The sequence below is a fragment of the Petromyzon marinus genome, unplaced genomic scaffold (genome assembly GCF_048934315.1).
Source record: "Petromyzon marinus isolate PM22_M1 ecotype Great Lakes invasive population unplaced genomic scaffold, UKy_Petmar_22M1.pri1.0 PM_G_Scaffold_96, whole genome shotgun sequence".
NCBI classification, from domain to species: Eukaryota; Metazoa; Chordata; class Hyperoartia; order Petromyzontiformes; family Petromyzontidae; genus Petromyzon; species Petromyzon marinus.
In genome coordinates, this window is record NW_027423053.1 from 64,616 (window position 1) to 77,811 (window position 13,196).

Genomic DNA, 13,196 nt, shown 5'->3' on the forward strand with positions numbered 1-13,196 from the left:
CCTCCCTAGCCACGTGACGCGAGATTTTTTTTCCCGCCAAATGTTTTGTGACTCCTTTCCCTCGGCCAGGCGCCGTTTTGAAAGTCGTGAGGTGCGGTTTTGAATTTTTTTTATTTTGGAGCAGAAATTGACGACGATGACGACCCCCCAGGGGTGCGAGATCGCCTCTCGTGAGGGAAAACGTGAGGTAAAAAGTGGCCTCAAATGTCCAGCCCGTGATTCGCAGATAGTTTACAAATGCACTGTTGAATTTATGGGCAGTGTTGGGTCAATGGGCGCGGTGCTGAGTCTATGGACATTGACAAAATACAAACGATTTAATTTGTGAATAATAATGTAGCCTGGTTATTAAGTATGGTAAGTGTACTGACAGTCTATAATGTAGACTGTAGCCTGGTTATTAAGCTGAGTGAGTGTACTGACAGTCTATAATGTAGACTGTAGTAATGGTTATTAAGTATGGTGAGTGTACTGACAGTCTATAATGCAGACTGTAGTAATGGTTATTAAGTTTGGTGAGTGTACTGACAGTCTATAATGTAGACTGTAGCCTGGTTATTAAGTATGGTGAGTGTACTGACAGTCTATAATGTAGACTGTAGCCTGGTTATTAAGTATGGTGAGTGTACTGACAGTCTATAATGTAGACTGTAGCCTGGTTATTAAGTATGGTGAGTGTACTGACAGCCTATAATGTAGACTGTAGCCTGGTTATTAAGTATGGTGAGTGTACTGACAGTCTATAATGTAGACTGTAGCCTGGTTATTAAGTATGGTGAGTGTACTGACAGTCTATAATGTAGACTGTAGCCTGGTTATTAAGTATGGTGAGTGTACTGACAGTCTATAATGTTGACTGTAGTAATGGTTATTAAGTATGGTGAGTGTACTGACAGTCTATAATGTAGACTGTAGCCTGGTTATTAAGTATGGTGAGTGTACTGACAGTCTATAATGTAGACTGTAGCCTGGTTATTAAGTATGGTGAGTGTACTGACAGCCTATAATGTAGACTGTAGCCTGGTTATTAAGTATGGTGAGTGTACTGACAGTCTATAATGTAGACTGTAGCCTGGTTATTAAGTATGGTGAGTGTACTGACAGTCTATAATGTAGACTGTAGCCTGGTTATTAAGTATGGTGAGTGTACTGACAGTCTATAATGTTGACTGTAGTAATGGTTATTAAGTATGGTGAGTGTACTGACAGTCTATAATGTAGACTGTAGTAATGGTTATTAACCTGAGTGAGTGTACTGACAGTCTATAATGTAGACTGTAGCAATGGTTATTAAGCTGAGTGAGTGTACTGACAGTCTATAATGTAGACTAGTAATGGTTATTGACCTGAGTGAGTGTACTGACAGTCTATAATGTAGACTGTAGCAATGGTTATTAAGCTGAGTGAGTGTACTGACAGTCTATAATGTAGACTAGTAATGGTTATTAACCTGAGTGAGTGTACTGACAGTCTATAATGTAGACTGTAGCCTGGTTATTAAGTATGGTGAGTTTACTGACAGTCTATAATGTAGACTGTAGTAATGGTTATTAAGTATGGTGAGTGTACTGACAGTCTATAATGTAGACTAGTAATGGTTATTAAGTATGGTGAGTGTACTGACAGTCTATAATGTAGACTGTAGCCTGGTTATTAAGTATGGTGAGTGTACTACAGTCTATAATGTAGACTGTAGTAATGGTTATTAAGTATGGTGAGTGTACTGACAGTCTATAATGTAGAATGTAGCCTGGTTATTAAGCTGAGTGAGTGTACTGACAGTCTATAATGTAGACTGTAGCGGTACGTAGCTAACCGTGCTAATTGTGTTCTGGTTGCATTTTGCACAATTATAATAGTACAATATGGCACCAATCTTTAGCACGAATGTTCAGTTTTATCCTGAAAATTCATCTCTGACACTTTCAGTGAATACCTGAAATGATTTCCATTGAGAATGTCAATCTCTTGACGCGTAAGGGGAAAATATCCCGGTGGGTTATGACCACGCGATGCCTCGCATTCACCAAGACAATGCAGTGAATGTGCTGGGGGAAAGTAAGCACATTAAGAGCAAATATCCTAAACAAAAAATGTTTTAATAAAACTTGACCATAACGTACTCTTTGGCTTTTTCGGTGAAGTCACATAACGGCCAGCATGTTTTTTTCCCCTCCAAATGTTTTTGTAATCTGTGCGCATAACCTGATGAAATGAATGACCTCTTTTTTTAAATAACCCACGTGACAGATCCAACTCATCTCTCTTAAACTATAAACTAGTTTTTCTATTTTATTGTACAAGGTAAGACCCACTGAGCTATGTAGCTTTTTTTCACAAGCGACCTGGCCATCACGAATAAAAGCTCAACACAAAGTGACTTCATCGTGTGGAAATGTATCGCAGTTAAATATTTTACATGCGTGATGTTAATTCTAAATCTGGAGGGGGGGAAACCGGAGGAACCAGAAACATCCATGCAACCACGAGGCAGAGACACGCACACTCCAAATATACTACCAGCAGCTCCACTATCAACAACAACAACCGCAGTTCGCCACTAAGTGGCGGTGACATCACCACGACGCTTGTGCCAGGCGATGTGCACCTTGAGGCCACGTGAATTGTCGAACGCCCGCTGGCAGGAGGTCACGGGGCAGACCCAGATGCGACAGGTCGACTGACTGAGACGACTGGCTGATGCACCACCTGTGCCCCCTACTGTGCAACTTGCTGTCCTCAACGGATGGCACCTCAGCCAGCCACTCACAGGGGGTGACTTCCTCCAATATTTGAGGCACCGCAGCCTCAGTAGGGTCATCCCCACTTTGTCCCACGTTGTTTTCCTGGCTGAGGGATTTCCCCTTCCCCAGGACTTCAGGAATGCTCAGAAAATCTGCAAACCTGTTCCTGGGGGTCGGATATTGGATCACCGTTCTTTCCCCTAATGATGGTAATAGGTGTGGCGCTGCAGGTTACTTTTTTGATGGAATTAAAGAGCGGTTTGTGATCGTGGGCCACTGAGGGAGACTCCATCTCCTCAGCAACCCGCGACCACCACCCATTCTTGCAGTGCCTCACGGCTCTCCGAACCTCCGAGCGAAGGCTGCGGTAAGCCTCCTCATTCTCCGACGTGGGATGCTGTAGCCGATGAGAGTGGGCCTGTCGATTTTTCTCAGCCGGCTTGAACACCTCCTGTCAGCCAGGGTCTCTGGGGAGGTCTGGACCGTGTACCCAAAGCAGCCATTGCAGCTACATCAGCTACAGTCCTAAACCTCGCCCATTTCCCCTCGACATCAAGAGGAGTGGGGGACAATGCCAATCCCAGCCGCAAGCGATGATGAAATTCTCGTTTGTAACTTTCATCAGCTAGCTGAGACCATGCCACTAAGGGTTTGAATGGGGTCCTGGGTGTACACCCACCACCAGAGTGGAAGAATTGCAGGTGCATCTTACAGATGACAAGTCGATGGTCAGTGGGCAGATCAGCTCCACGGTAGGTCCTGGTGTCAAGGACATGGGCCCGCATTCGCTGTTCCATCACTATGTAGTCCAGCAGATGATCTTGCTTGGACCCGGCATGCATCCATGATGTGGTGTGGATGCGCCGATGCCGGAACAGCGTGTTGGTAATTACAAGCCCATGGGCTGCACAAAAATTAAGCAGCCTCCTGCCGTTGTTATTGAGCTGGTCTGCCCGATGCCTTCCAATTACTCCAGACCAGGTGCCAGCATCATGACCAACTCAGGCATTGAAGTCACCCAACAAGATGACTCTATCCCGAGGGGCCACTTTAGCCAGCACCTGTGACAGGAGGTCATAGAAGGCATTTGACTCATTGGCCTTGCTTCCATCCCTCCACGGATGTTCGTCTTTGGTGGGGGCATAAGTTACCATGACCACCACTCCTCACCTGTGGTTGATGGGAAGGCGAGCCCAAAGTAGCCTGGGGCTTACAGCTTCCCACACCTCATCACCATGCTCCCACACCCCTTCATTCTTTTATTCAGAAAAAGAGCCACACCCTGTTGTTTGGCAGTCTCCTGCCCCGTGTAGAGGACTGTCCACCCCTCATGGTGGCAGGAGCCAGAGCCGGTCCACAGGACCTCCTTATTACCACAGAGATCCAGGCGGTACCGGTCCAGCTTTTGACAGAGGAGTGGCAGCCTCTCCTCCGCAGTGAGCGTTCGAACATTCCACGTGGCCACACGTAGTGGTTTTTTGTTGTTTTTGGAGGAGCCCCGAGGGGAAGGATTCAGTCTCCTGGCTCCGCCAAATGGGGTTTGGTCAGGAGACGTCATAGACGCCTGTCCCCCCGGGGCGTCCGGCACAAGCTTATTTATAAAATGTTGTGGTCGTGGTTTAGCGGTAATTAATTGGAGGTGGAGGGGTTACCAGCCCCTCACACCTGTCCAGAGCCCCCACTTAGCCACTGTGGTGGTTACAAACGCCATGAGGGGAAAGGCCAATCCGAATTGGCCCTCCCCCCCGGCACTGCCCACGGCAGCGTTGCCCGTCCGGCATCACAAGGAGGTAGGGGGTTGTTTTGCCGGACACCACCACCATTACCACCACTACTACCACCAACACTACCACCACCATTACACCACCACTACTACCACCACCACTAGCACCATTACCACCACCACTTCCACCACTTCCACCATTACCACCACTACTACCATACACTACCATCACTACCACCATTACCACCACTACTACCAGCAACGCTACCACCACCATTACACCACCACTACTACCACCACCACTAGCACCATCACCACCACCACTTCTACCACCACTTCCACCATTACCACCACCATTACCACCACCACCACTACTACCGTACACTACCATCACTACTATCACCACCACCATTACCAACATCACTACAATCACTGACCACCACCGCTACCACCAATACCACCACCACTACCAGGACTTTTGCGTGCTGAATGCTGGAATCTGATCCCGCGTCTCCTCCCTCTCCTCCGGCCCTCCCCCCTCACCAGCGGCCTCCCAGACAGCCTCCCCCGGCCCCGGCCCCGGCCAGGGCCACAGCCGCCCCCTCCGCGAGGGCTCGCTCCTCCTGGCCCATCCGGGTGCCCAAGCGCTCCGCGGACGACGCCGGAGGAGGAGGAGCCGAGTCCCACGCGGCGCCCTCCAAGGTCGCTCGCCCGCTCGGCGACGACGCCGGGGGGCCGGGGCCCGCGCCGGGGCCTCCCCGCCGCGGCCGTCGTCTTCGTCGCCCCGTGACGTTCCGGGCTCTCGAGGGGGGGGGGCGCCGCCGCCGGGAGACTCCGGCGGCGGCGGCACCCCCCCGGGAGAGCTCCCACGGCGGCGGCGGCGGCGGCAGCGGCGGCGCCCGGACGACGCCGACGCCGGGAATCGGCCCGAGGGTCGCCCCGGAGCGCGGAGACGGCGGCGGAGAGTCGGGGCCGGCGCTCGGCGCCGACGAGGCAGCGGGCGAGGAGGCGGCGGAGGAGGAGGCGGAGAGACGCAGGGAGGACGCGGTTGGACCGCGTGCGGCGTGGAAGAGACACTTCGACTTTTGGTGGCAGGGCGTGGGCAGGAGGGGGAGCAGCAGGAGGGGCGGAGGAGGAGGAGCGAGAGGAGGAGGGGAAGAGGAGGCCGAGGCGGCGGCGGAGGAAGAGGAGGAGGAGGTTTTGGCCGGGCGGTCACCGCTAAGCAAGCGGCGGGAGGCAGCGGCGGCGGCGGATTGCCCGGCGGGACCGAATCCCAATCCCTGCCCGGGCTCCTCTACCTGCCGCGCTCCTCCGCCTCCTCCGCCTCCTCCGCCTCCTCCGTCTCCTCCGACGCCGCCGGCTCCTCCTCCGACGCTGCTGGCGCCGGCGGTCGCGGGCAAGCGGCGCTCGGCCCCGCGTGGGGCGACGTTCCACTTCTCCTCGCTGATGCCGCGGCCGCTGGCTGAGCCGCCGCCACCCACCGAGAGGCGCCGGGGTCGCGCCCTGGAGAAGCAGCGGCAGCGACGGAAACAAATTCAGCAACAATACCGGCAGCAGAGAGCGTCGTCATCGTCGTCCAACTGTTGGTCGTTCTCGGACGCATCGTCGTCGTCGTCGTCTTCAACGCCGGAGGAGGTGGTGGAGGGTGACGAGGTGAAGGAGCGGAGGGACGACGAGGAGGGGGAGGTGGTGGTGGAGGGTGACGAGGTGAAGGAGCGGAGGGACGACGAGGAGGAGGAGGGGGAGGTGGTGGTGGAGGGTGACGAGGTGAAGGAGCGGAGGGACGAGGAGGTGGTGGTGGAGGATGACGAGGTGAAGGAGCGGAGGGACGACGAGGAGGAGGAGGGGGAGGTAGTGGTGGAGGGTGACGAGGTGAAGGAGCGGAGGAACGAGGAGGAGGAGGAGGTGGTGGAGTCTACGGGGGGCGTCCGCAGGCTGCTGCTGAAATTTTACGCCAGCCGCCTGCAGCCGAGTGTCGACATAGCACGAGACGATGAGGAGGTGGCGGACGAGGAGAAGGAGGAGGAGGAGGAAGAAGAAGAAGAGGACGAGGAGGAGGAGGAGGGGACTACGGAGATCACGCAGTGCAGCCGATGATGGCGACTGCAAGTCGGGCGACGAGGAGGAGGTGGAGGAGGAGGAGAGGGTGGCGAGTCTCAAGAGGGTGGAGGAGTGCTGGATTCTCAAGCAGATAGACGACATCATGGCTGAGATACACCAGCTGGAGGGGAGATGCAGGGTGAGGAGGAGCAGATGAGGTGTAGGGTGGTGAGGAGGGGCTGGGTGGTGAGGTGTAGGGTGGTGAGGAGGGGCTGGGTGGTGAGGTGTAGGGTGGTGAGGAGGGGCTGGGTGGTGAGGTGTAGGGTGGTGAGGAGGAGGGTGAGGAGACTCCAGGGCAGCGGGTGAGGGCGTTGGGAGTGGTTCACTCGCTCGCTCGGACACAGTCAGTCAGTTACTCACTCAGACACTCACTCAGTCACTCAGTTACTCACTCAGACACTCATTCAGTCACTCGCTCAGTCACTCACTCAGACACTCAGTCACTCATTCAGACACTCACTCAGACACTCAGACACTCAGTCACTCAGACACGTACTCAGACACTCAGTCACTCACTCAGACAGTCACTCAGTCACTCACTCATACACTCAGTCACTCAGACACACACTGACACACACACACTGACACACACACTGACAACAACAACAACCGCCATTCGCCACTAAGTGGCGGTGACGTCACCACGACGCTTGTGCCAGGCTATGTGCACCCTGAGGCCACGTGAAGTGTCGAATGCCCGCTGGCAGGAGGTCATGGGGCAGACCCAGGTGCCACGGGTCGACTGACTGAGATGACTGGCTGATGCACCACCTGTGCCCCCTACTGTGCCAACCTGCTGTGCTTTAGCCACCCGGTGCTCCGCTCGTTTTTCTGAGCGTCGCTCCTCCGCCCTCCGTTGTTGTTGGAGGGCGACTGCCTCCAACTGCCCAGTAGCATCCTTCACGAGCCTCCTCCACAGAGGCCGATCTTGACACCGCTGGTACCAGTCATCGGCAAGTCCACTCAGCTCCACGTCCTCCTGTACCACATCACTCCATCTCTTCTCTAGCCCGTGCCGCGCCCGCCTAGCCCCCTCAATCCGGCCGAACAAAAGCTGTTTCGGCATGCGGTGGCTGGGCATGCGCGCTACATGACCCAGCCATCGCAGCCTTGCCCGCCGGAGGAGCTCACTGATGGGACCTTGCCCAGATCTTTCACACAATCCAGTCTGCTTAAACCCAGGATGGATCGTAGGCAGGCCAGACTAAATGTTTCTAACCGGCGAAGATGTTCCATTAGGGGGGCCCACGTTTCGCAAGCGTAGAGAAGGGAGGGAATGACCGTGGCCAAGAAGACCTGAACCTTAGTGCGGAGCGACAGACCAGGTAGCTTCCACACAGCGTTACGCAACCGATGAAAAGATATTGCCGCTCGACTGATTCGGAGTGAGACCTCTGCAGTTAAACTGGAGCCAGTCATAAGCACACTGCCCAGGTATGGGAAACTCTCCACTCTCTCCACAACTGCCCCATCAACGATTGGGAGTTGTGGGGGTGGAGTGTCCGATGGTACAAAATACCCAGGCAGGTGCTTAGTTTTGGTGGGGCTGATGGTAAGGCCCCACTTCTTAGTGGCACGCTCCAGTCTCAGCAGCAGCGTCTCCAACTCCTCCTCTGACTGAGCAGCTATTACCAAATCATCAGCATACATAACGTGGTTGAGCAATAGGGAGCCATCCCTTGACCGCACCCGGGCATTGATCAGCCTCCCATTATATCTGTACCATATGGAGATTCCCCCGGTACAGCTATTGAAGGCTTCACGAACTACGTGGTCAAAATAGATGTTAAATAATATGGGAGCCAGAGGACATCTCTGTCGCACCCCAAGGTGTACAGGGAATGGCTCTGACTCCCGGCCACGTAGTTTTACCCGGGCCCGCTCACCATCATGAAGGTCCTTAATGATCGTGAGCAGAGGGTCAGGTACTCCAAAAGCACGAAGAACAACCCAGAGCCCAGGCCTACTGATGGTATCATAGGCCTTGACCAGGTCAATAAAGCAGAGAGTTAATCACACACTGACACACACACTGACACACACACACTCAGACAACAACAACAACCGCCATTCGCCACTAAGTGGCGGTGACGTCACCACGACGCTTGTGCCAGGCTATGTGCACCCTGAGGCCACGTGAAGTGTCGAACGCCCGCTGGCAGGAGGTCACGGGGCAGACCCAGGTGCCACGGGTCGACTGACTGAGATGACTGGCTGATGCACCACCTGTGCCCCCTACTGTGCCAACCTGCTGTGCTTTAGCCACCCGGCGCTCCGCTCGCTGTTGTGAGCGTCGCTCCTCCACCCTCCGTTGTTGTTGGAGGGCGACTGCCTCCAACTGCCCAGTAGCATCCTTCACGAGCCTCCTCCACAGATGCCGATCTTGACACCGCTGGTACCAGTCATCGGCAAGTCCACTCAGCTCCACGTCCTCCTGTACCACATCACTCCATCTCTTCTCTAGCCCGTGCCGCGCCCGCTTAGCCCCCTCAATCCGGCCAAACAAAAGCTGTTTCGGCATGCGGTGGCTGGGCATGCGGGCTACATGACCCAGCCACTCAGACACACACACACACTGACACACACACTGACACACACACCATGATACACACACTGACTGGAGGAGGTGGAGCGTGGTCAACACATCTACGCCTGAAACATTTTAGAAAGAAGCGGAGAATACGGAACAACCCACCTGTTGTCCATTTCGATTTCCGCGTTGCCTCTAATCTTCAGTCTTGCTGTGTATCCACCGTCTGCTGGAGCTCACCTTCTATAGCGAGGATATCCATCATCTCCAGTTTGTGTGTCTTTAATAAATTGTCTCGGATATTTCTTGCTGCTCTCTATATCCTTCATACATGCTGCTACATTGACATTAAGGTTTCCGCATGGCCCATGAATCATATTTGCGGTCACTACTGCAAACAGATTTTGGGTCTTCCTCTGGATTTGGAAACTCGGCAGATATAACATCGATTTGGATTGGATGATTTTTTTCTTTCAGCCGGATTAAAATATGAGCGTGGGGAAGTCATCTACATCATTAGACCTCCTTTGCCAGTACCAAAATATAATAATAGGGGTTTTTCCCCTTTTTTCTGGCAACAAAACTGAAACCTTTTTACAAGGATTCATGTCTACTGCATTAACCACAATACCTGCAGTCAAAATGCAAACAAAACACACGCACTATGATAATATATGTGGCATTGTCCTTGAAACCGATTGGTCCACACCAAGGGACGGCTTTCTTTAGAGCCTCGACCCAATTGGTGCTCGACCAGAGGACGCCAAAAGGTTTCAGTTTTGTTGCCAGAAAAAAAGGGGAAACCCCTATGATGTGGAAGTCCTCGTTTCTGCCACTCAGTTGAGTACATCCAGCATCTTGTTTCTCCAAAAAACACGACTCTCAGTGAATGCTCTCGATGAATTTGACTTGCTTTTGTCTGAACACCCTGGCTGTGAAGTCGTATCGACGGCTGGGTGTCTGGCCGAATGAAAGTTATTACTTTTTTTGTTTTATCTGAGGCCAAGTTGGATTACATGTAAAGGTAATAAATAAGTCGGGGACATCCATACGCTCGAACGTATGACATGGCACCTTGAGCATATTCGTGCATGCGTCTAGGGCTTCCTGTGAACGTAGCAGACGCCTGGATGCTACGGGGGGGGGGGGGGGGGGGGATGATGTAGCGCCATGTTGGGCTGTATGCGTATTACCACGGGAGCTGACCTGTAATAGCGGACATGCGTCAACAGGGGGTGGTGTACAGACCAGGTGGGACGAACAGGGCCCCCAGACCCCAAGAGGGGAGGGGGGGGGGGGCTGAGGGATGTTCCAGGGCCCCCTAGAGAGTTCCAGAAGGCTTGGCCAGGGGCAGAGAGACCCTGGAACGGGGATAAAAGCCGGACCCCTGAACGGGTTTGGCGGTCCTTGTCCACCTGAAGCTCTGAAGAAGACTCTGAGCACTACCCTGAAGACTCTGAAGACCCTGAAGCGAAGAGCCCAGTGACCCTGGCTAGGGTCGGGTTCAGACATAACCAGTGTAGGGTTAGCGCTAGAACCAGAGTAAGGGCACCGTAGTGTGGAGGGACTGCCTCCTGAGGTTATCGGCTGTGAGGGGTCGTCACCCCTCTGTGCTGTGGTTCCCTTGTTGAATAAACGTGTTGCCTCTAGCGAACCGTCTCGCCTCGTCTTGGGCCCACTGCACGTGTAACCTGTGGTAATGAAACCTCTTGTCGCAAAAAATTAGCGGCGTGTGAAAGTGAAAGGTGTTAGCGGAGTAATAATAAATGTTGATTTAAAGCTTTCGTGACTGCAGGGATTCATATTTGCAGCCAGCTATGGCTCTAGGGTTTGGTGTTACATGTTATTTATGTAGTTTATTGTTAAAAGTTCGGTCACAGTCCCTATGATCACGGTTACATTGCATTTATGGCTCTATTTTGGTGATTTCGAAAACGTTTTTTTGGTTTGGCCATGTTTTTGTTTATTGTAGCACGGAGTTAGACTGATGGCCTTAATCTTAGTTGTCTTGTGGTTGTTGTTGTTGTTGTTTGACTTGCATCCCACTGGGATTTTTGCACACAGCGTTGGTGTACGGTGCTATTTCAGGAATATTTTGATGTTTTTTTCCTGGATTTTCTGTTTGCACAGTCACATAATCACTTTAAGATGTTTTCTTGTTCATGTTTTTTTGTATGTTGCGGTTGCACCCGATTCAAGAGCCGAATGGCTCACAGGGCTATACCAAATAAATGGAACTATGAACTATTCTTGGTTCTTTTGGTAAAGTCACCACGTAGAAGGGAAACAATCAAATAATAAAAATATAAAACAATAAAATTCTCACGACGTTTCGACTGCAACACACGCAATCATCATCAGGTGTGAAAACCACAGCAAGAAAATTAAAAAAGTGGCGTTTTTTTTAACGTTAGCACCACAGAGAGCGATTTGACAGTCATTCAGATGGACGAGTCCATATATGTTGGGGATAGAGGAGGGGGGAGACGAAAATAATGGATGCAGTCTGGAAGCCACCATAAGTGTGAACAATCATTTAAGACCCGAAATGGTTTATCAAATCCTTCCAATGATTCCTAAGCCAGAATTCCTTCCTCTCGGTTGAAATTGTCTCTGTATATGTGGATAGCCTCATGAACGAATCTCTCATGGTAGCCAGATGGATTGCAAATAACCTCCGTCTTGGAGAAGTCAATGTCATGTGAGCCTACTGAATTATAAGTCATCTGCCACGGCCGAGGTGTTGGTCCTACCGTGTTTTAGGTCTGCATTCTGTTCACGAATGAGGTCCGAGACATGTCGTATGGTTTCTCCAATGTAACTACTACCACAGAGGCAACTTAGTTTATAGACACCAGGATACTGTATGTCCGGAATCACATCTTTTACAGACGGAACCAGATCACGGATTTTATGTTATGTGTTGAAACGGACCTGGATCTTGTGTTCATTCAAGATTTTGGAGATCTTTTTTGTGATCCCCGCAATGTAGGGCAAAGTGATGGTTTTGAAAGGCTCCTCAAAAGGGTCCTTCTTCATGGTTGCAGTGATAGCTTTGCGGATTGTGTAGTCAGAGTAACCATTAGCCTTAAGAGCTTGGTGTACGTGCTTTAGTTCACTGGCTATGTGTTCCTGGTCGGATATGCATTGGGCTCTATGGTGCAGAGTCTTGATGAGGGAATTCTTCTGGGATGGATGGTGGTGGGAATCCTGTTTCAGGTAAGCATCCATATGGGTAGCTTTCCCCTAGACAGAGTGGCTCATTGAACCATCTATTTTTTTTACCAATTCCACTTTACAGTAAAATTGTAGACACGGCACAATATATATTTCTGAATCTTTATTTTTACCAACATTTAAAAAAATATTCTCCCTTAAGTCAAAATTCTGAAATATTGGATTTTTTACAAAGCCTTGTGAATTCACCTTGTATCTGAACAAGTTCAATTTGTGCAAATATATTTTTTCAAACGTATAAATAAAAAAAAACTGCTTAAAACTATCAGCTCTATGTTTTCAAGTCAATACAGTTTGGGTAGTGAATAAATTATAGTCTAAATAAGCTACACATGACGAATTGTAGGCAATTATAGTTATAATCAAAGACATTTTTAAACAATCACGTGGTCCCTGTAGTCGCCGTTAGAGACACAAAATATGCTTGAAAACAGTTTATCAACATATATAAATACATTTATTCTAATAAGCAGAGTTAATTTCCTATTTATGGCATGCCAGTTACGTGTCAGTTTTCGATATCAACATCACCTGACACGTGGAGCGATTTAATTGTTTCATCTCCCCACTGGGCATCCTCTCGGATGACCACCTCGCCGCCCATCGGCATCACTCGCCCCCGTCGCGCCCTCCACCGTCACCCTCAACTCCACCCGCGGTGTTTTCAACACTGCCTGGTTGGGCACTGGAACGGTATCCCAGACAGTGCCGGATTAAGCTCGTGCGGGTCCTGTGGCATGTATTATAAAGGTGCCCAAAATAAAATAAAAAAAACACAATTATTAAAACGTAAAGTTTACACATCTACCGGGTCTCCACTTGACTTTGTATTGTCTCGGAAGTCCACCCACACCTCCACTTC

General features: G+C 51.1%; 1 protein-coding gene across 1 annotated transcript; it reads left to right on the forward strand.

Annotated features, from left to right (window-relative positions):
- The first annotated feature begins 24 nt into the window (after nucleotides 1–24).
- Nucleotides 25–10,524, forward strand: LOC142922440 (uncharacterized). The gene is made up of 3 exons (XM_076063241.1): nucleotides 25–187; nucleotides 5,014–6,174; nucleotides 10,519–10,524. Exons 1-3 carry the CDS (start codon nucleotides 137–139, stop codon nucleotides 10,522–10,524), a joined length of 1,218 nt encoding a protein of 405 aa, XP_075919356.1. The 5' UTR covers nucleotides 25–136.
- The last annotated feature ends 2,672 nt before the right edge of the window (nucleotides 10,525–13,196 follow it).

Excerpts from the sequence above, each read along its gene's own strand:
- LOC142922440 (XM_076063241.1), top strand. The coding sequence starts at position 137 with ATGACGACCCCCCAGGGGTGCGAGATCGCCTCTCGTGAGGGAAAACGT. Across the intron at positions 188-5,013 it reads CTCGTGAGGGAAAACGTGAG|CGGCCTCCCAGACAGCCTCC; the intron begins GTAAAAAGTGGC and ends CCCCCTCACCAG.